This window comes from Sciurus vulgaris, assembly GCF_902686455.1.
Source record: "Sciurus vulgaris genome assembly, chromosome: 6".
NCBI classification, from domain to species: domain Eukaryota; kingdom Metazoa; phylum Chordata; class Mammalia; order Rodentia; family Sciuridae; genus Sciurus; species Sciurus vulgaris.
Genome location: NC_136466.1, coordinates 42388213 through 42410443, shown reverse-complemented (window position 1 = coordinate 42410443; position 22231 = coordinate 42388213). Strand labels below are relative to the sequence as shown.

General features: G+C 34.4%; 1 protein-coding gene and 1 long non-coding RNA gene across 3 annotated transcripts; one reads left to right on the top strand and one right to left on the bottom strand.

Annotated features, from left to right (window-relative positions):
* Positions 1-772: 772 nt before the first annotated feature.
* On the bottom strand, positions 773-15318 carry MYOT (myotilin; the record flags this gene model as incomplete). Of its 2 annotated transcripts, none has more annotated exons than XM_079143900.1 (9): positions 773-1401; positions 1605-1738; positions 2164-2329; positions 4390-4597; positions 7014-7146; positions 7689-7738; positions 9962-10063; positions 10946-11120; positions 14966-15318. In XM_079143900.1, the coding sequence occupies 9 exons, from the start codon at positions 15316-15318 to the stop codon at positions 1229-1231; spliced, it is 1494 nt and encodes a 497-aa protein (XP_079000026.1). In that variant the 3' UTR covers positions 773-1228. The 2 variants fall into 2 exon arrangements, with proteins under 2 accessions (XP_079000026.1, XP_079000027.1); XM_079143901.1 differs by having other exon boundaries at positions 7689-7735.
* On the top strand, positions 15206-22227 carry LOC306663556. The gene is made up of 4 exons (XR_013764461.1): positions 15206-15344; positions 19262-19315; positions 20744-20811; positions 22067-22227. It is a non-coding gene; the product is annotated as an uncharacterized lncRNA (long non-coding RNA).
* The last annotated feature ends 4 nt before the right edge of the window (positions 22228-22231 follow it).

The window sequence follows — 22231 nt, the reverse complement described above, 5'->3', positions numbered from 1 at the left end:
GTGGTAAAAATGAAAATAAAAGGGAATTCTTTTTTGAAAGCCCTAGGGAGGTTACAAAGAAAAGCTCTAAGCTGTTTCAAAAGTAAAAGATAAAGCCACTTTTGTTATTTCCCTGAAAGAAGTGGAGTGTGATGTTGACAAACGCTGTTTTATGTACAGATAAAAAGCAAAACCAGGCCGCACAGTAGTGATGGGCAAAAACTATCATTGATGAAAGGAATAGGAGAGGCCAAATAAAAGGTAGAGGTCTATGAGCAAGAAAAAAACTATTATCCGAGCTTAACATCGTTTAATAAAAGAATTTGTGCTTTTCTGTACTTGGACTCTCAAGAGACTCATAAAATTATGTTGTCTAATATAACAAGTTATTTGAACTTGAAATTGTGGGAGGGGGAAAAACCCAAATGTAGGTATTCAAATTTACACTAAAGGAAAGAATTAAGCAGATGACCTTCAGAAACTTCTTATTCCTCTGAACTCAATGATACAAAAATCTTAAAGAGTTAGATACCTATTTTGTGGACACAAAATTACAAATCCAGGAGAGATTTAGTCATGATTTAAATTTCTGTGTTTTCTTTGAAGCATAAGCCATGGGAAGTCCTGTTCAGTTTTAGGAGGAATCGACTGAGCCATGAGCTTCACACTGTTCTAGGAAACAGTACTGTTGCCCTTTGAAACTGATTATTCATAGGCTTTGCTGAGTGTTGTTTAATATATGAAAATCAGGATTTTTATTGTAGAGATCTAGACTTTGATGAAGAGGAGACCGTTTGTTTTAACTATTTGAAGTTTATTCTCTTCTGACATAAAACTGTGGAACACTCAGATAATCTATGTCATGTTAGTATTCCTACAAGATAAAACAGATAAAGACTATGTAGAAAGCACTACCAGTAAACCTTAATGCAAACAGTAGATGTGTTTAAAAGTTATTAATTCATAACCTGTAAATGTTAACTGTATATGACTTAAGTGTTAAGATCCCACATTTTAAGATTGCCTTCTTCAATACAAATCCATATAGCCAGATTTACCATAGACTTCACAAATCAGAGAAGTAGATAGGATGTGCAAGAATCAAAGGATAAATAATATTTTGAATGTATGTTACTTATATTATCTAGTTAAAGCCATAAACCGTTAACACAGCTATGGGTTTATTTAAAAAATGTAATCAAATGTATTACTAATAGTGTAGTTGTGTTTTCCAATGTTGGTAAAATTCTTAAAGTTCGTCACTTTCATAGAGTCCAGATTGAGCTGCCAGACGCTGAAACTCTCCTTCTGGGTTAAAAGCTTGTTTCACATCCAAACCTTTCCCATTGAGTGCTAAATATTTGCTGAAAGTTGGTCGAACACGCAACTGCTTAGGAGCTGGAAGTGTTTGGTTTGGACGGGCTGAAATAGATAAAATAAAAGTTAATTCAGAAAATCTATTCTAAACAAATCGGTTGCACTTGGTATTCATAATCAGACTTTCAAGAAAAAAAAACGATTATGGAGAAAGTCCCTCAGGTTTTATACTATGCTGAGATTGGTGTTTCTTATTAAATTTTCCTGATTAAATTCTTTGTAGCACTGGGGTTGATAGTATGACATACCTGTAACATCTAATCTTGTGTTACATGTGGTCACTCCAGCTTCATTCACTGCAGACACGGTGTACCACCCAGCATCTTTCTTGTTGACATCTTTTATCAGTAAAGTAACTCTCCCAGCATTGTCATGATATAAGCTAAAATGAACAAACAAACCAATGCAGGAATTAATTTTTTTTGCAAAAAGTTAAGGGACATCTCTGACCTACCAAGTCAAACTAATAAGAAGAAAAACAGTTGAAAATTCCAAGGCTGTATCTGATCATTGCTCACCTATTAAATAAGAAGCTCTGGCTTCCATACCCGGCACCACACACACAAAAAATCCCCATTAATCTTGTTATATGTTTCCTTCAGCCATCTTTTTTTATTGTTAATGCAAAGAAAAATCCTAGGCTATTTTAAATCTTATTAGTGAACTCTAAATTAATAAATTTTATTATATTTCTATACATATTTAAAAAATCAGATAAATTGAGACTATAATTATATGCCATTCATAATGCATATTAAAGTATTCATCCAAATCAACTATAGGCAAATCTAGAAATACTTATCCTACCTTATTCGGTCAGTGTTGAATTGTACCATTTCATTATTCCTTTTCCAGAAAAGCTTTGGTGGAGGTATAGCTGAGATCTGGCATTCTAGTTTCACCGATTCTCCCTCAAAAACTTTTTTGCTCTGTGGTTTGTAGATAAACATTGGTGCTCGTTTATGTTCTTTTGCTACATATTAATAAAAAAATTCAAGTGTTTGGAATATTATAAAAATGATATTAAATCAAACCAAAATATCATGAATTCTGTTTGTTGACATCAATGTTTTCAAAAGCAGCAACAGAATTAGAAACTTTTTTAGTTTTAGTTAAAAGGCTGTAACATACATTACTACTTCATGATACTGAGTTCTTTAATTGTAATATAATGATTCATTGGATTTATAATTATGTTTTATTCAAAGAATTTAAGTCATATAATCTGTAGGAGGGTAGCATGAGTGGTGGTAAGAGTTCCAGACTTGGGTTCAACTTCTCTTTTGGGGGGTGTAGCTCAGTGGTAGCACATTTGCCTGGTATGAGCAAGGCTTTGGGTTTCTAGCATTGCAAAAAACAAATAAATAACCTTGTCAATTGGCCCCACAAGTCATGTAAAATTGGGAAGTTTTTGTTTAGTTTCTCTGGGCCTCAGTTTTACCTATTGTAAACAAACAGAAACAAAAAACAAAAAAACCCACCAATATAGTAGTGACTGCTGTGTCTATCGCACAAAATAGTGAGGAACACTCAAGATAATAAATAGATACTTCGAAAATTAAAAAATAATATATAAATATCATTAATTATTATGATTTTGGGAAGTACGTGAGGGAAGGAGAAAGTGATGGTAGAGTACTGTAACTGGCTTTTCTGGAGGAGAAATGAGGAGATCAAACAGAGGCCAGCCAAGGTTTCTTTGAGCTCTAATATAGAATTTCTGAAGCCATCAGCACAAATAAGATTTGTGAAAATGTAATCACTTGAATTATGTGTGTATGTTTTATTCCTAGGTCACTAAATTTTCTCTTAGATTTTCACGACCTTCAGTTCATCATAGAAAAATCTGGAAGATTTTTAATTAATTGTGGCAGAATACAAACTCAAAACGTCTGTCTTTTAACCTGATCAAGCTTTTTATATAGTAAACTGTGAATTATAGCAAACTATCTCCTATGTGATAATGCCATAGTTTAAACTATTATAAATGTGGTATGTTTAAAGTACTTAAATGATAAAACCGAACACCAGTTTTGTAAGAACTATGCTACCAAAAACAAATGTGAGGCATAAGTTTTGTCATGCCTGTTTACGAAAACAAGTGAATATATTGTTGTTGTAATTAGAGACTAGTTTCCTAGAAAAGAGAACAGCATAGGCTAAAAGTTACCATTTAGCCAGGTTTGGTGGCACATGTTAATTCCAGTAACCTGAGAGACTAAGGCAGGAGGATCGAAAGGTCAAGGCCAGCCTCAACAACTTAGTCCCAAAATAAAAAATAATAAATAAAAATTTTAAAGTTTTTTTTTTTTTTTTTTAAAGGATTGGAGATATATAGCTAGTGGTAAAGCACCCGTTGGTTCAATCCCCAGTATAAATAAATATTACCATTAACTCTTTTGAAATTATGATAGTTTATGACACTTCTGTAATAACATGAGTCAGGTTGATAATTTCAGACTACAGACCAGATAAGTGATCAAGATAAAGTTTTTACTTTAAACCCCCATAGTTACATCTAGAAATTTAGTCTGTTTGAAGTCTTATGACTTCTTTATTTCTTTTCTAGAAAAACTTTGTTGGTAGAGCTATCATTCTAATTTCACTGGCTCTCCCTCAAAAATGTCTTTTTAAAAAAATGTTGTTCTTGTAGATTAAAAATTGGCATTCCTCAGGCTGTGTAGACGTTAACCTGGAGCCTGAAATCCTCTGGGCTTTTAAAAAATACTTTCATTTAAAATACTGAGAAGAATGGAGGAACTTTAGATTATGTAGAAGGAAATGAGAGGGAGCAGGGGTATGAAAAATGGTGGAATGAGACGGACATCATTACCCTACGTACATGTATGATTATACAAATGGTGTGAATCTACATCGTGCACAACCATAGAAATGAAATGATGTATGCCGTTTGTGTACAATGAACTAAATGCAGTCTGTAAAAAGTAAATAAATAAATAATTTTAAAAAATAAAATGCTTTATAAATACTTTTCTGTACTGCTGGATTTGAAGGAGCTCTTCAGAGTCTTACCAAGTACATCCAGCTGCACGGTGAAGGTAGCTTCTCCGGCTCTGTTCCTGGCAACACACACATAAGCCCCTGCATCAGAAGTTCTGACCACTTCAAAGATGAGTGAATGAAAACCCTTCTCAGACACTATCATTTTGTGCAACTCGTCCGATTGAACTGGTCTTCCATTTAGATACCAAGACACATCAGGAGCTGGCAGTCCACTCACCTAGAAACAAAAATGCAGGGCATGGCAGAATTTTAAAGTATGGCATCATGAGAACACACTTGTCCATTTATGAATTTTAACTATTTCAGTATCTGAGTGGATTTGCGATTGAAAATGCAAAGCAAGAGCTCAAAAATTTATTTGTAATTTAAAAAATAAAACAGTGAAATTAAAACCCATGAAGTTAGTATATTATTTTCAGAGTAGCTCAAGCCACATCTAACTTTCACATACAACCTCAGCTCTTTACGATCTCAATTATTATATTGACAACATTAATTTATGTTATGTTGGTCTCCTCAAGGAATATGGAAGTCATATGGCTTTTCTGCTGAATTTGACTGTAAATGAAGTCCCAGTGGCACAGATCTAATTTGTTGATCTAATGAGTAACTTTTCAAAAGCAGCTTTCTTGAGCTACAGTTTGGTAATAAATGGCAGTTTGTTAAATATTTTTGGATAAGCCTTAACACTAACGTTTATTGATAAGAAATATGGAAAAACATTTTCTAAGAAAAAGGAGGATAATAAAAATGTAGACTTTTCTAAAGAGCTGTTTTAGCCTAAGAAAAAAACAAAAACAAAAACAAAACAAGGGGCTGCAGTTGTAGCTCAGTGATACAGCACTTGCCTAATATGTGTGAGGCACTGGGTTTGATCCTCAGCACCACATACAAATAAATAAATAAATAAAGTAAAGGTATTGTGTCCATCTACAACTTAAAAAAACAAAAACAAAAACAAAAACACTCAAAACAAGACAAAACAAATCAAAACAAAAAAGCTTTCTTCTAGACCAGTAGAAAGCTGGGCGACTTAAGTTTCCTGATGCAGGAGAATCGGAGCTGTGTCATACCTTAGAACTACTGTTATGAGACCTTCGCTTACATAGAGTATTGCTTGGATATATCTATTTACTCAATTAATCCTCATAACTTTATAAGGTATGTGTATTTGTTACTCTCATTTTACAGATGAGGAGAAAAATGCACAGTAGTTATTATGGTTTAGATATGAAGTGTCCCCAAAAAACTCATGTCTGAGACAATGAAAGAAAGTTCAGAGTAACAAGAATGGGAAGTTATACTTCATGTGTATATACTATATCCAAATACACTCTATTGTCATTTATACCTAAAAAGAACAAATAAAAAAAACTTTTAAAGTTCAGAGTGAAATGATTGGGTTAGGAGAGCTTTAATCTAATCAGTACATTAATTCACTTGAATAGATTAACTGGGGGGTAACTGTAGGCAGTTTGGGTGTACCTGGAGGAGGCAGGGTGGGGGTGCCTTTGGTATATATTTTGTCCCTGATGAGAGAATCTCTCTCTCTTTTCTCTCTCTTTTTCCTGATTGCAATGTCCTAAGCTACTTTCCTTTGTAACACCTTCTGCCTAAATGTTCTGTATTATCTTGGGCCCACAGGAATGGAGTTGGCCATCTATGGACTGAGACTTCTGAAGCCATGAGTGCCAAATAAACTTTTCCTCTTCTCATCAGATTTTTGGTCACAGCAAAGAAATAGCTGACTAAAACTTAAATTACTTTGTCTAAGTTTACACAATTGAAAAGATGCAGTCAGGATTCAAACTTGCATCAGTTAAGCTCCAGAATTTGTGTTCTTATTTATTATACTACTTTTTCCCTTCTTTCCCTTATTGTACTACTTTTCCTTTCTTTCCCTTTCCTTATTTTTTGGGAATTTTTGTCTTTTAAAAAAATATTTGTTGGTGCATTATCTTTATGCATAAGTAGGATTTGTTGTTACATATTCATATATGCACACAACATAATCTGATCAATTTAATTGCACAGTACTTTCTTTTACCTCCTCTCCTCCCTCTCCCTAGTCCCCTTCCTCTACTCTACTGTTTCCCTTCTATTTTCATGAGATCCCTGTTCTCTTTCCTCTGCTTTTTTTCCTCTCTAGTTTCCACATATTAGAGAAAATATACAACCCTTGACTTTCTGAGTTTTGCTCATTTCACTTAACGTAATATTCTTAAGTTCCATTGGTTTTCCTGCAAATAACATAATTTTGTTCTTCTTTATGGCTGAATAAAACTCCATTGTGTATATATGCCACATTTTCTTTATCCATTCATTCATTGGTGAACACCTAGGCTGGTTTCATAGTTTGGCTATTGTGAATTGTGCTACTCTAAACATGGATATGCATGTATTCCTATAGTATGATGACTTTGATTCTTTAGGATAAATACTGAGTAGTGTTATAGCTGGATCACATGGCAGTTCCATTCGCAGCCTTTTGAGGCCCCTGCATTCTGATTTCCATAGTGAAGCATACACTACTTTTCAAGCTGTGTACCAAACTATAAAGTAGGAAGAGAATATTTTCCAAAATGTGGTATCCCATGATTAATTTTCCCCCAGAATATTAACTTCTCTCTTACTTTGAAGTCCATTCTGCAGAATCTTCCTTCTTCAATTGACATGTTTTCTGGCACTTGAATAAAACGTGGTGGGTAAAATTTCTCCTGGATTGCATCCTGATCATTCACATCTCCCCTTGAGGATGATCTACTTCTACAAAAATATTTTAATAATAACCATGCATAAATGATGTCATTGGTTTTCTCTTCATACAAGTGTAATTCGTCATCAAACGTTAAAGCCCAGAATCTACTATTTGATGTGATCATATAGAAACAATGGACTGGACTATTAGGAATAGTAGCAATTAAAACATCTGGTACATCTTTATTTTTTAACAGGAAATGATTGCCTTGAATTGATGAAGAAGCTGATTTATGAATACCCTATAGATTATTCTTGTCACCTGCAAAGATTTATTAGGATTGGGTTTCCATTGTCATTAGAAAGTTGTTTAACAAGGAAAAATGGTCTTGGTCTATATTCCAAAACATAAAAAAAAAAATAACTTCCCCTAGATAATTCTGATATTAACATAAAATTTTGGCTCATCATTTCTGACATTAGAAAATTCACATTGTGTTTAAAAGAGTTATGTAGTAAACTTAGGGGTTTTATAAATATTATATTTGTAAATTAAAAACATTTTAGATAGCAAAACATTAAAAATGTTAAAGAAAAAATTTTTTTTTTACCTTACTTGTGATGTAGGAACCTGCAGTCGTGCATGTTCTGGGTTGTGCTGCTTGAAATTAAAACACGGTGAGAATGTTAACACACAGGTATTAGCTTAACATGAAGCAGAATTAAACAGTGGTGGTTGAAAGGAACTTTTCTCTTTGGCTGTGTTTGTACAGTCAGAGTTAAATTTATATGCTCAATTTTTAAGCATTTAAAATAGACTACTAACCTACTACTCTAGCAAGAAATTCCCAGAATTAATGACTCTTTAACAGGTATTATATATGAAAATTAGCTAGACTTGGAATAGATGGGGGTTCATTTTTTAAATAACTATTTTGTGACAAAGGGTGATGTGTTCCCTGGTGTGTTTGAAATGGGAGCACATGGTACAGATTGTCCTTGAGTAAAACAGGAATAGATATGAAGTCACTTGTGTTGGCAGTTGATACAGGGTCTTATGCCTGCTGCTCAAAAGTCGCACCAACACCAGTAAACACATATTAGACTGGAAAATATTTCTCATTATAGCTCAAGTCACAAAATCCTGTTGGTTGCCATTGGAGATAGGTGTGAAACTATAAAAAAGCTTTGAAAACCACCATTGATTATTTCCTGTTTGATAAAGATATACTTACCTTAAGCAAATATCTTTCAGGATTTATATCCAAGAATCAGAAAATTATTTCTCTTTGAAAATAAATTCAGGAATTGTTGGACAACATAATATAATTAATTAATTGTTTAGGTTCTAAATTTATGTATTTTACCGTTCTTGGCACAGTGGGAGATAAGTAGCCCTGGGATATACAGTCTCAGTACAAATACCTGAAATACATCCATATGGGAACACAGAAAATCTGAATATAAAAAATATATTTTGGGATGAATCTCTTTAGCTAATGTATCTTGTCATTTTAAAACAAATCTTACAACTCTATCAATTTTTGGCTAAGCTTAATTTCTTTTTTTGCGGGGGGGTGGGTACTAAGAATTGAACTCAAGGACACTCAACCACTGAGCCACATCCCCAGCCCTATTTTGTATTTTATTTAGAGACAGGGTCTCACCAAGTTGCTTAGCACCTCACTTTTGATCCTCCTACCTCAGCCTCTGGAGCCGCTGGGATTATCGACATGCGCCTTACTGTGCCTGGCAGCTTAAGGTTCTTTAAAATGTCAAAACAATGATTCAATTTAGTAATCCAACAAATCCACTAATTTTTTTGGTTAAAAAAATATTCAAATTCTTTTGGCTTTCAGTCTGAACATATATTCAGAGATGAGGTATTTCTGTTATTCTGTAATTTGATGACATTCTGTATTATTTAGGTACAATGTTTGAAGTAAGAGTTATGTTTTCTGATTCCATATGATGTTTGTGCTGTTCTTTTTTTCTGGTTCTATCACCTTCATTTTAAAGGTTTTAAAGAATGAATGAAAGAGAAAACAATGCATCCTTGCCCTTGAAATGATATATTGTGCATTTATAAGATAAATTGTCATCAACATAATGTTTCTTTGAGTAATTCTGACTATACAGATGGGTTTGTGTTTTATTATTGGTATATTTCCTATACCAAGTTCGGAGCCCAATACCTAATAGATGTTCCTTGTAAATTTGCTGAATTAATGAATGAATGAACTATTCAGTAGCCAGAAAGAAATTTAAGTTCTATCTTCAGTGTTTAGTTTTTGCTCTATTTGATCCTGCTCATCCTTTTTACTAGATCTAAATGCATTTAACAGAAACAAAAATCTGATTTTCAATTTTCTACACTTGGAAGCTTGGAATTCTTGAGTTTCCCATTTCATTCCTATGGGTCCCAGTTTCTTGTGAACTTTTCTGGAGGGCATGAGTGCTAATTATAGGCCACTCATCATGGCCTTTGTGTATCTAATATAGAAGGGAAGTGGTTGGCTTTTATTTGCAGTGCTATTTATAAGCCTTTAGAAAGGTGGATATTCAAAAATTTTACAGAGTAAAAGTGCTTTAAGCTGGGTGTGGTGATCTGTGCTTGTAGTCCCAGGTAGTCAGGAGGCTAAGGCAGAAGGATCTTTGGAACTCAGGAATTTGAGACCAGCCTAGGCAACAAAGTATGAACCTACCCACTAGAAAGAAGGAAGGAAGGAAGGAAGGAAGGAAGGAAGGGAGGGAGGGAGGGAGGGAGGGAGGGAGGAAGGAAGGAAGGAAGGAAGGAAGGAAGGAAGGAAGGAAGGAAGGAAGGAAGGAAGGAAGGAAGGAAGGAAGGGAAAGATCCACTTAGATACAGGTTATTTTAATTTACCTGTGGTGAATCCTGTGGGTCACTATTCTGAGCTTGAAACACTGCGGCTGCATTCTGTGGTCCCAGCAATCTGCGAGCCATCTTCTCCTCATATGTTAGCCGCTTTAAAGAAAAAAGTCAGTAGAAGATGGTGATCAGATTTACAAGGGCTTTAAACAGGTTTACCTTAAAACCACTGTTAAATCCGAACTTCAAAAAAAGCATAGTTCTGTCCATTGAATTATGGATGGATCTATGTTTTAATCCATTCAAAGCATTTTTTCTCCCATCTTTGTGCTATTTCTTTCATGGATAATAAAGATTCCTTTAGGATATCTATTGGCTCCTAAGACAGGCAGGCATAATCACCTTTAGATAAGCTCTCCCAAGGAAGGGGAAAATCTTTCCCATCCTCCTTATTTTGCATATTCTAGTCTCCTCCTTTTTTTAAATACAGTATTGCATAACTTCATAAATTATTGAAAAATAATTTTTATTAAATGAAATCTGATTATTTGACTGTACTCACTTCTGATTGAGACCAGTGCAACTGGTATGCTAAATATACTTGGATTAAAAGCACTTAGCACTATTTCAAAGATCAGTGATGATACCAATGTATACTATAAGAGCTACATAAAAATTATACTTCTATGTATTTATCCATCAATATTATGTAACAAAGAACATGAAGAAGTTGGGTTGACAATATTTTCTATTTATTATTTGGCCATCAGACAATTTTTAGGGTAATGTTTAAAGCAAAATCTTCATTAAATCATTCAGATTGATTTTTCATTAGATTTCTTCTTTTACTACCAGAAACCAATCAGCGATTTCATGCATAATAATATGGAATACCCCACAAATATTCCTTCTTTTTAGATAACCCTATTCCTTATTGCTTGTATGGATGAAGATCCATGAGACAGAAATAACTTTCTAATTGAAATTAGATTTTTATAGTTTAATTGGTCTTTTGTACAAAATAGACATCTTGCCCACTTGATTTCCATTGTGAAGAAGGGTATCCTTGCATTTCAGCTTTCTCTCCAAATCTTGAATCAAAGCTTCTTTTGATCCTTGTATTTCATGATCAGGAGTCCTTGGTGTGGGCTTAGCATTTGCAGGTTGGGATGGCTTAGCATTTACAGGTTGGCCAACTGAGGATTGTTGATAACTTTAAAAAGGAAAAAGAAAAAAAACTTTAAATTTTTAAAAAAATAGAATTAACTTCATTTTGTAAGTCATCTACATATGTGTTGAGATCACCACAAAGAATTACTATTATTAAAAACACCAATTGTCCTAATAACAGTCAAGAAGGATTTTATAAGAATAGTTACTACTTTTTTTCTCTCTCTTGGCAAATGAAAATTAAGTGGCAGGAAGAAGAATTTACACATAAGGAAGACATCCTTCCTTGAAGAGCTTCCCTGAAGAAAGTAAAAGTCTATATATAACTGTAGCTTGTGAGTTCTTCCAGTCTTACAGTTGAATTTCTTAAGTTAGATTGATGGGTGGATATTAAGCAATGGTGTGCTGGAGCTGGTTCATATGGGCTTCATATCTTATGACACTAAATTGATTTTTAGCATCTCTTCCTCACTACCTGTGATCTCAGGTTATAGTATAGATTTGGTGATGGTAGAAGTATTGAAATTGGTGAATACCATGAATCAGAGCTCTTTCCTCTAGAGGTGATTGTTAGATGTTTATCAGCACACTATTGGTATTTAGTGAATAGTCCATTACTCTGAATGGAATCTACAGTTTACGCAGCCTCTGGCTTTCCTTTTAATTTTATATTCTAGAAAAATCCAAATTATATAACAAATAACTTCTAAAGTAATGACAGTTTCTTCAACATTACTGAAGTGATTTTTAGGGAAAGAAAAGAATGATCAAAGGAAGATGGAGAAAGAAATGTTGCTACAAAAAAAGGGTTCTTTGTTTGTTTGTTTGTTTTTAGAAAAAACCCACAAATCTGAATAGCAGTTGAAGAGTTTAAGTCTTATTTCAAATGCTGCTCCTAAATTTTCTTCTAAAGGTATCCTTACCTCTCCCAAAGTTCCTATATTGATTCTCATAGATGGCAGGGATGGTATTTAGGGAAACTGTATTTTTAGATCTATTAAATTTTTCACATTTTCCATAGTGTTTTGTTCCATTTGTACCTAGTTTGTTCATTTAGGATCTCCCAAGAGACTAGCTTGTATCAATCTATTTAATGTGGGGAAACTGGCTACTGCTCTGATAAGTATTTTACCATGATCATAATAAATGTTCCCTAGCTATCCAAATATGACAACCTTGGTCTGTTCTCTGATATGTTCCTGTCCAAATATTCTCAAGGATCATTAAAAGGTGTTCTGGGCCAAATGGAAACATAGCTCCTCCCAGTGGAGCCAAGCTTCTCTCAAGCTGGCTTTGGGGTCTTGATTAGGAGTTACTAGATTATAAACATATTGAAGAAAAAAGTTGTCTTTTTACTTATCATTGTGTCATTTTATATTCACTTAGCACAGGCTTGGGAGACATTGTCAACTGAGTGAATGAATGTTTTTCATTGTACTCAAGATATTCTGTATTGGAGTTGATGGTACACATTTTCCCTCCTTACCTTTCAGATTTTCTGATTTCAATTGTATTAACCCTTAACTGAAGTCTGATTTGTTCAGTTAATAGCCAAGCCAAGTATTTAAATAAACAATGAATTTTTTTTTTTTGCATTCCTGGATCAAAGTTGCACAATTCCTTTGGTCATATAGATCTCATGTGCCATCTTCATAAAAGTCACACATTTGTTAAAGTGAATTAGAATTAGATAATTCTATTTTCAGACTGTCACTTTAGAAATCCTGAAATATTAACAAAAGCAAGCCTGAGAACCACTGATGTCTGTAACCTCAGTTACTTTATTCACTGAATGTTCCCATCATTCCAGTTTAGATGACTTAAGTGTTAACACTCAATACCTGCTCCTATTTATAAACTAATATTTTACTTGCACACAGTTTTATAAGTCTGATTTTCTATCACTGATTAACCCAATCCTTAATTTTATTACAGATCAGAAAAGTGAATCATTGAGCAGGTACGGTACTTGTTGAATATTACAAAACAAGTTTTGTTTTTCAGAAGGAATACTTAGAATTAAGAAGTTCCTATCAATTTCTAGTGTATGATTTGATTAACTGAATGAAATGTTTGCTTACAGGCTTCTTACCAATGAAAAGCTAAATAAAGCTTTCAAACTTCTTTAGGTCAGAATTCAAGGGATTATCTTGGAAGACAGAGCAAACTTGAGCCCATCATAACAATGAGGGAGTTGTGCACTAATGTTCAAAGGGCCAGGGCTTTCCACCCTGTACAGCTGGACACAGAATGGGTATCATGTAGCTATGGGAAGATTAAAAGAGGTGTCTCTAGTTGCTGAAAATGGAACGGCTAAAGCTGGATCTTTGATCTCTGGTTTGGAGACCTCCTAGGCTTTCTTTCTTATTTTCTCTATTTTTGTCTTCCTTCCTCTCTTTTTAGGTCTGTATAGAACTAGGTACATGATTGAGCCTCTGTGGAATATTTGCTTTTTAACTTTCTTTCCTGGGCAGGAATTTGGGATGGAATTGAAAGACTTTACTAAGAAAAACATTATAGTCAGGAAAGATTATTTTAGATTTAAACATGCTTGTATAGGAAATTTGGAAATAATAGAAAGGTAGGTGAAAATAATCATCTAGGTAAATGTAACCAAGAAAGATCTACAATGTATGGTATGGGAATAATGGGAATTTGGGGAGGAAGCAAGCAAGGGGCTCTTAATTCTTGAAGGCATCCTTTAAAAATATTAGGTCGTCTGTAAGAATGCCATTATAGCTCAAAAACAGTTGACTATCAGTCATTGCAAATGGTTTAGCCTAATATTTGTATGATTCTAACAAATGTTTTTGGCTTCTCTGATTATTTTTTGAAATATGGAAAAGGTTTATGTGCAGACTGAATTTCTGTAGTCAGTTCAATTAGGTTTCCAATGTTATCACTAATAGAATTTCTAGAAAAATTAGCCTTTAGAGAAGCCTGAGAGAAATTAGCAAGAGTTTCAGGAAATGTGTCAATATGCCTATAGCAAGACATATTCCACCAATTTTTGAGATGCCTCTGATTGAATTCTCTGATGTTCTAGCCAGCCAAGAAATAGGAAAACTGATAGCCTTAAGTTTGCATAAGCATGAAGTATTCAGTTCATGTTTTAAAAAAAGCCCAACCACTATGTCCTTCTTCATATCAGGTTCTCCTAGGACAGTCTCAGACTGTGGAAATAGCACATGCTTGCCTAAGGCTTCAGGTATTTTTTCCTGGATTTAGATCACCCAAGTTATGATTTTAATTTCCAAAGGAAGCCCTAAGGTCCTAAGTCTTCATCTATACAAGCCTTCCTTCTGCTCATGGTAAACAAAATTCATACACTTGAGTGTCTGAATCCCAGATTTTGAAAAAAACTGTTAATTTTAAATTATTTTAGCCAAACAGATATTCAGGATCAGAGGGAGAAATGGATAGGAAGAAAAGACTAAGTCTGAAAAGAAACTTAATAGCCTTTGCTTATGTGAGAGGAAATCCTATCTGAAGAAGAGCAGACAGGTGTTCTTCATCTCAGTTGAGCCCAGACCAGAGGAATTAAATTTACGGCAAGAGAGACTTAGCTTAGACCTAAACAAAAAGTTCACTGTTCTTGGGTATGTTAGAAATCTTGTTCTTTTTTTTGAAGATGGAAAATAATAGGTAAGTAATTGTATGGGGTGACAGGTAATTTGAGTTCAGCTCAGCCTGGACACTGGAGAAAGGGTCAGATTGACTTCTTGCTGCCAGTACTCTGGTTCAATGTGTTCTAGGAGGATTATGGGATGAGACTGTAAGGTCACATTGCATTTTTACATAGTACAGAACGAATTGCAGTGTACCCCTTCCCCCAAACACCTCAGATACAGGTTCACTGTACATACAGTATATAAAAAAATCACTTACTTGGATTCCACAGTGGAAGGGGTTTTACTGGTACTGTAATCAGGCTGTGATGGTAATATGGAGCTGAGGAAGCTGGCCGGGGACTGGTTATAGGTGGCTGTAACCCTTTGGCCTGGGTTGGAGCCAGCAAGCGGCTGGGAAGCAGGGAAAGCTGAGGAGGACATGGTGATGTGAGAGCTCACTGTGGAGGTGGCAGAAAACCTTTGCTCTGTGCACTGGCGGGGCTGGATCATAATGGAAGACTGTTTGGTCTGGCTAGAGAAGCTGGAGGTTTCCGGTCCAGGAGGCTGCAGTCTGGAGCCACATGGGTTTTGGGACTGGATGAAATGTTTTGGACGTTCGTAGTTAAACATGCTTAGCTGGCAGATGGAAGATGAAGGCAAGTTATTACTACAATGATTTGCTCCTGGAAGGGCGGGGTCCTGAATATGGGGCTGCAAGTCTGGAATTGGGGAAGGTCTCAAGAAATCAGAAGCAGCCTTGGTCTGCCCCTCCTTGCTGGGATCTTGGGAATACTGTGCGTCTGGCTTTGGTGGAGTGGGCTTCTCTTGATGAATATTGTTCCTTCAAAAGGAAAAAATAATTAAGTTGCAATTTTTATTTAAACAATATTGTTTATATGACTTTCTTTTTTTTTAAGCTTATTGCTTTTAAGATTGCCACAAGGTAAGACTTTTCTAGCTTCTGGACTTTTCCTTCCTTTATCTCTATCTTTGCACACATGACTTTTCCCCTAAGAATAGGCAAAAATGATTTGTTAGTGTTTGTTTGCCCTTGGGTAATATCATATCCTATGTTGGGGCTTCAAAATGTAGGAGCATAAAATTCTCTTTTCCAGGAGATTATTTTTGAAAAGAAATTCTTTGATGATGCTCAGTATAAGATATGGTCCCATAATTAACTTTTACCTGGACACCACAGATTATTAACCATAGAGATTTTATGCTTTAAAATTAATAGCAATTAGGGCTGGAATGTAGCTCAGTGGTAGAGCATTTGACTGGCATGTTCAAGGCCCTGGGTTCGCTCCCCAGTTTCACAAAAAAGTAAATAAATAAATGAATAAATAATAGCACTTAAATATATAAGGTCAGGCTCCAGTCAATATGAAGTCCTCCCATTACTCATTAAAACAGATTAATTGCCCTTCTGATTCACCAATTAATTCACATCCTGATGGTCTCTGATGAACAACATCTTGGTAAACTTAAGGAAGCAATTTATGAAGAACATTAATGTTCATCTTTATTCTTTTGCCCTTTCTCAATTTCACAAAGTGAAATTTACAACTCATTATTATTAACTTCAAGTGGATGTTTTTTAATCTTACAGTTCTGCCTCTTTCTCTCCCCTTGATTCCAAGTTGACCATAGTACCAAACTAGATGGTAATTAAGAAGTGCCTGTGTGTATGCTTGTCTCTGTGTGTAGGTAACAGACTGCATTTCAAAGCCATTTGTAATTTTTTTTTTCTGTTATTTTTAGATTATACTTTCTAGTTATTGGTCTTGATGTTCTCTTAGAGTTTTGTCTTTTATCACTTGTTTTGTGTGTATTTTAGACTAATTTTGAAAATCCTTTAGCTCCTCTTACTTTTTCTTTTCAAATAGCAAATAGGAAGTAGATGGAAATCACCTATGAAGTTAGTCTGTTCTTTCCCAGGAAAGATGACGCTATTTCTCTTACTTAGCTCTGCAGTAGCTTTTCTGCCTTCCTACAGTAGATTCTCATCTTTTTATCTATTTGCTGTTAAAAGTAACTTGATTAATTGCAGTTAAGGCTGGGAATGGAGCTCAGTGGTAGAGTATATGCCTAATATGCACAAGGTCCTGCGTTTAATCCTCAGTACCACAAAGAAGCAAAAACCAAACAACAACAAAACCTTGAAGGATTATATTTGCTGCTGATTTTTTTCATTAGTATGGAAAAATCTAAGCAAGATTATAGACATTATACACAAAAATTAGCCCTATATATTATTGTAACATTGATGCTATTTTTATTTTAAATATCAGATAATTCAATTCAAAGTATGTTTGATTTGTTTCACATAGTATAAGACAACTCTAAGATAATGATAAATCAAACTTTTAACTGAATTGTTAATCATCATTGAAACAAATTATTTGAGTTAAAACAGGAAGAAAATATCATTATCAGCACTTTTTCCAGATCAAACAACTTCATTCTAGGTTGTATATGTAGCTTAGAGTTAAATTAAAACTGACATTTTTAGGAAAGAACAAAATACAACTAAATAGTCAAGCAAAAGACTCTCTTGAAAGAGAACACTTAAAAGATTTATATTCCTTAATTTCAAGTTTATGTACACAAATACCTTCAACCAGAGAACATTATAGAAATCAACTACATTAGGGCTTTAAATTGTTGGTAAAAACATCCGGAGGGAGGCCTTTAAGTAGATCTCCTCAAATAAAAAGGTTCTATTTTAAGGCAAGTGGTTTTTGTAGTTACGGGTTTATTCATTCCATTGCAGAAGTGAATCTAAAGTTCCGTTCCTAATTTCTTTTCTGGGCAGGCAAATTATTTGGACTTATTTCAAGTAACAAGGAATAAAGTATTTAACAAATAGTCAGTACATATTTTCCAAAAAGAGTGTCCTATTTTTCTTTACACATATTTTCAGAATGTCTTTACATAAATATTTTCTTTACATATAATTTCAAGAATGTCAAATATCTTGTACATTTTGGGGTGGACCTACCTAATTTCTGACATTTTTTAAAGCTCAGTTAAAAATATGTCCTTTCAAGAGTTTCATTTTATCTACGTCTCAATAAAATTTTATGCAGATGTTTATACAGATAATTCCAAAAGTCTGTTTTTAGGTTTGCAGTTACTCTTCAACAATCCAATTCTATCATAGATTCTATTACAAGACAGCATTCTTTTATTCCAAGTATTCTTGAGTAAATTCAAAGATTTTATAAATAAAATAGTCTCCTACTTTAAAAATATACTAACTTAAAATAGTTTTAAAATATTAACTATTAAAAATATTTCTAAAAGAGCAGGGACTCACACAAAAGACTGGAAGAGGATTTTTGAGGCCATAGGCTTCATCACAATTACAGTCAGATCAAGTGTTTCAAAGAAAAATGATGCTTTAAAAATAATGACATAGTTCTCTTTCTCTCTGACCTTTGTAGAATGCCTTCCAGTTTCCTTGGAATGAATAGATCACTTTCTCTTTAAATCTTTATATAACACTATTATAATATTGGGACTTTCAAACTTTTTAACTGAAGATTGCCTTTGGACTCTCTTATTTGGACAAAAAACAAAAGCAAAACCCCAAACTGTAGCAGGAATAAAGAAGGGACTTACCCGTGGTTCCAGAGGGTGCCAGCTGGGTTTAACCCACTATTGAAGGGAAGGAAGAGGCATCTCCTTCCCTCACAGACTAATCTAGTGGCTCTGTGCTTAGTATTATAGCACCACTGACTTTTATCAGCTGCCAAACAGTGACATCTGATGTGCTTGCCTGTCCATCTACCTATGCTGGCATGTCAAAGTAAGAGTCCACACAATCTAAACTATATCTCAGATGTCTTAGTGATATTTAAGGAGTGGGATTACATGAGCTTCTCTTGCAGTCCTCTTTATTTTAGACATGAAGTTGGACTATGAGCTTAGCAAGTTCATGTGGGGGAAGAGCAGTAAATTGGGAAATGGGAAAAAGTATAAGGAAAAAGATTTATTTACTGTGATGAGGACTTTGACTCTTCCCTGTTGAAGAGACAAGAACTAAAAGAGAAATAGCATTCTAAGATGAGGTTTTCTATCTAGTAAAACTTCTCCAGTGATAAGACCAGTGATGGACCAGCTCCAAATCAACTTGTATTGCATCATTCTTCATCTGAAAGCTCTTTTTCCACTTGCCTAATGAGAGTGAGGGTGGAGTTTGATTCAAGCCGTTTGCTCAAAGAGGAGGTGTGGTTTGGGCAGAGGCAGGAGAGCAGGGTCATGCTGATATGTCACTGGCAAGGTAGGCAGGTGGAAAAACATAATTTAATTTCTTAAGCAAGTTTTCTGAATCTATCTGGTATATGCCCCTTTGACTTAGAACTTTCATTCTAAAAGGGTTTTGAAACACTTAAGGAATAGCCATCTATACAATTAGGGCTGTCAATCTTCCTTCCTTCCTTTCTTTCTCTTTTCTTTTCCCTTTTCTCCCAACAGTTATAGTTTCCTTTCTATTTTTCTCATGGAGACCATTATAGCATTTAGGCTTCCTTTTTTAAATTTTAAAATTTATTTATTTATTTTTGTACAGGGAAGTAAAAAACTACAGGAGAAACTTTCAAATCAACAAAAATGGTGGAATAAGGTAGGTGGTCTGAGGATCAGGTCAATTGAGTAGAATTATCTCCATTTAATGACCTCAGTTCCCCTCTCTCACAGGTAGATACTCCAGTCTTGATTTAATTACTATGTGCCTTAAAGTCCAACAAATAGAAGTTTGAGCACATATAAGCCATGCAAAACTCTTCACAACTGACCATGGAGGTGTTCCTTCCTTTGATAGTCAGTGAAACTTTGGTAATCACTGCCTGAGCATGCAACCATTACTTAGTAGAGAAAGCATGCTAGACTTGAGTAGGTGGCTGCCTACAAAGTCTTATTTCAGGAATCTCCCAAAATATTTCTCCACATCTGCTCATTGATATTTCAAATTCCATTAACAGGAACAAAACCTTTCAACCAAATTAAAATGAAATGCAAGTGACATAAAAATAATAATAGCCAACACATAACAGCATTTACTATGAATAAGACACTATTCTAAGCATTTTAAATGTCATATGTGACTGCCATTTGGTTCTGCCTGAGAACAAGATTTGATTAGGGTAAGGAAGAGGAGTTCCTAGACTGTAGGTCTCTCAGTACTAAAAGTTTGAAATACACTTGCCAAGTAGGCAATATGACCAGGGAAATTGCTAAATTCCCAATTTTGTTAAGATAGGTTCTGAAAATACTATAATTGAGGAAGAATTTCAGTTCCATTTACTCTCTGTCCTTCAAACTTTGCCTCTTCTTATCCCTAGGGGTTCATAAGATATAACATGGGTTACAGTGTGAAATATGGTCACCTCCAATGTTCATCAAGGTTAATGTTCTTCCTATAATAAGGAGATTGAAGAATGATTTAGGTGTCTTGACACCATTCTTAGAAGTTAAGGATTCACATTTAATAATATATTATGAGGCTGTTTTTTCTGCCTTGGAATGGTGTTTTAAGTTCCATCACAAATGTGACCATTTGAATGATTAGTTGAGAAAAATAGCCACTTATTTTTATCTCTTTGAGAAAAATCATAGAATCCTAAGACTGAAAAGAATCATGAAGATGCCAAGTGGGTGAACTTTATTCCAACCTTTTTCATTTCTTTTTCTTAATTTTTAGTAAGGGCCTCTAAGAAATCAGTCTAATGCTTAACAAAATGTGATTATTCCCTTCTATCTCATTGAAAACTTCTCTACTGCAAGTTAAGGGAATTCCTTAACCTGTTGTCAAAGGTCATGGGATTCCTATTTAGCTGTCATTCATTCTTCATCATATCTAGCCAAGTTTGTTCTTTAAAATGTAAAGTAAATATGCTAAAAAAAAAGATTTTGTGAGATGCTTCTAAAGTCATAGGTCAGATGTTCATGATAAAGTTCATTTCTGCTATGTCTACTGAAAAGGACTAATTAATGAAATTTTATTTACTTCAGGTTATACATTATTTATTATGGTTATTGATGTTCTGCACAGCTCTATAGTGAAAGGGAATTTGACTATTATAGAAGAAATCTTCAAATCCGTGAAGGTGGTGGATTGAGGTAGGTGACCTGAGGATTGGGGTCAGTTGAGTAAAATGATCTCCATTTGATGGCATTTGTAATTTGAAATACCCAGTTTACCACTTGACATGATCTTATCATCTTCTCAAGCAAGAAAGAATAATGTACTCCACTGAGTTTGGTATTAAAGAGTAAAAATGATAATGTTAATTTGACTAACGTTCTACAAATTTCTAGACACATTACCTTTTTTATAATCTGTTTGTAGACCTGAGTGGGAATGCATACTCTACCACATACTTGCTGTGTAAACTTAGTCAAGTTGCTTAAACTCCAGACTTTAATAACCAACTGAAAATGAAGCTAGTACCTATTTTATCAACCCAAACAAGATGATGGTGAGGGACTTGAAATGGGAACTCATACAGACTGTCCTGTGGGCATAATATACCTCTTCAATTAGATTAAAATATTTCTGAAGGAGATACTGTTTTACTACTTATTTATCTTTTTGATCAGTAAAGTATAGCTCATAATAGAAAATCTCAGGAAGATCTTGTTCACTTTTATGGAAATTTTACTCAGTAGTGTTCTCCACAGATGATGTATAAAATAAATAAGTAAATAAAAAATTGAAGTTCATCTCTCACATTGTTATCTCAGAGTTTCAATATGCAAATGGCTATTCAATGTTTATTAAACTATTATAAACTACTACAATTTTACATTTAATAGTCATTAAATTATAACAACAAAAGATGGTAATCTCCTATGAAAGATACCATTTTACAAATTCGAGGCCTTTAAAACATTAAAGGCTCATTGATACTCATGAAGAAACGTTTTTGATGTCAACTTCCAAGGAAAGTCTAGCACAGAAACAGACAAATGTATAGGATGTGCTCAATAAATGTTTGTTGAATAAATTGCAGTCTTATCTGTTGTTCCACTCACCCATTCTTCCTGGACCCCATCAGGAATCTTTATTTATAGGAGTAGGTACTGTTTGGGCAACTTGAGATTCCAGAAGCTAGAGGGGGTTCCAGGAGACTATCCAAGAAATCACACTCATAGGCCCTTACTAGAGATCTGTGCATCCTGATTAAAAAGAAAACAATGCAACGAGGGCATATTTAGTGTAGTAAAGTAATAGCTACCACTTATTTATTTATATTTGCAGTGCTGGGGATTGAACCCAGGTTCTTGTGCAAGCTAGGTAAGTGATCTACCACTGAGCTACTCCTCACTCTTATTATTTATTGAATCCCTACCGTGTTCATATACTTTGTTCCAGGTCTGTTAGTCTCCAAGCCCAAAGTCCCTCACTTTTATCTTCATTGCAAGAAACATCTGAAGTATCCATCCCAAGGTCATGGAAACATGAGGAAGAAGCTCTGAACAACATGAGCTGATCTACAACTTGTGTCATTTGTAGAATGAAAAACTTGAAGCAGATAGC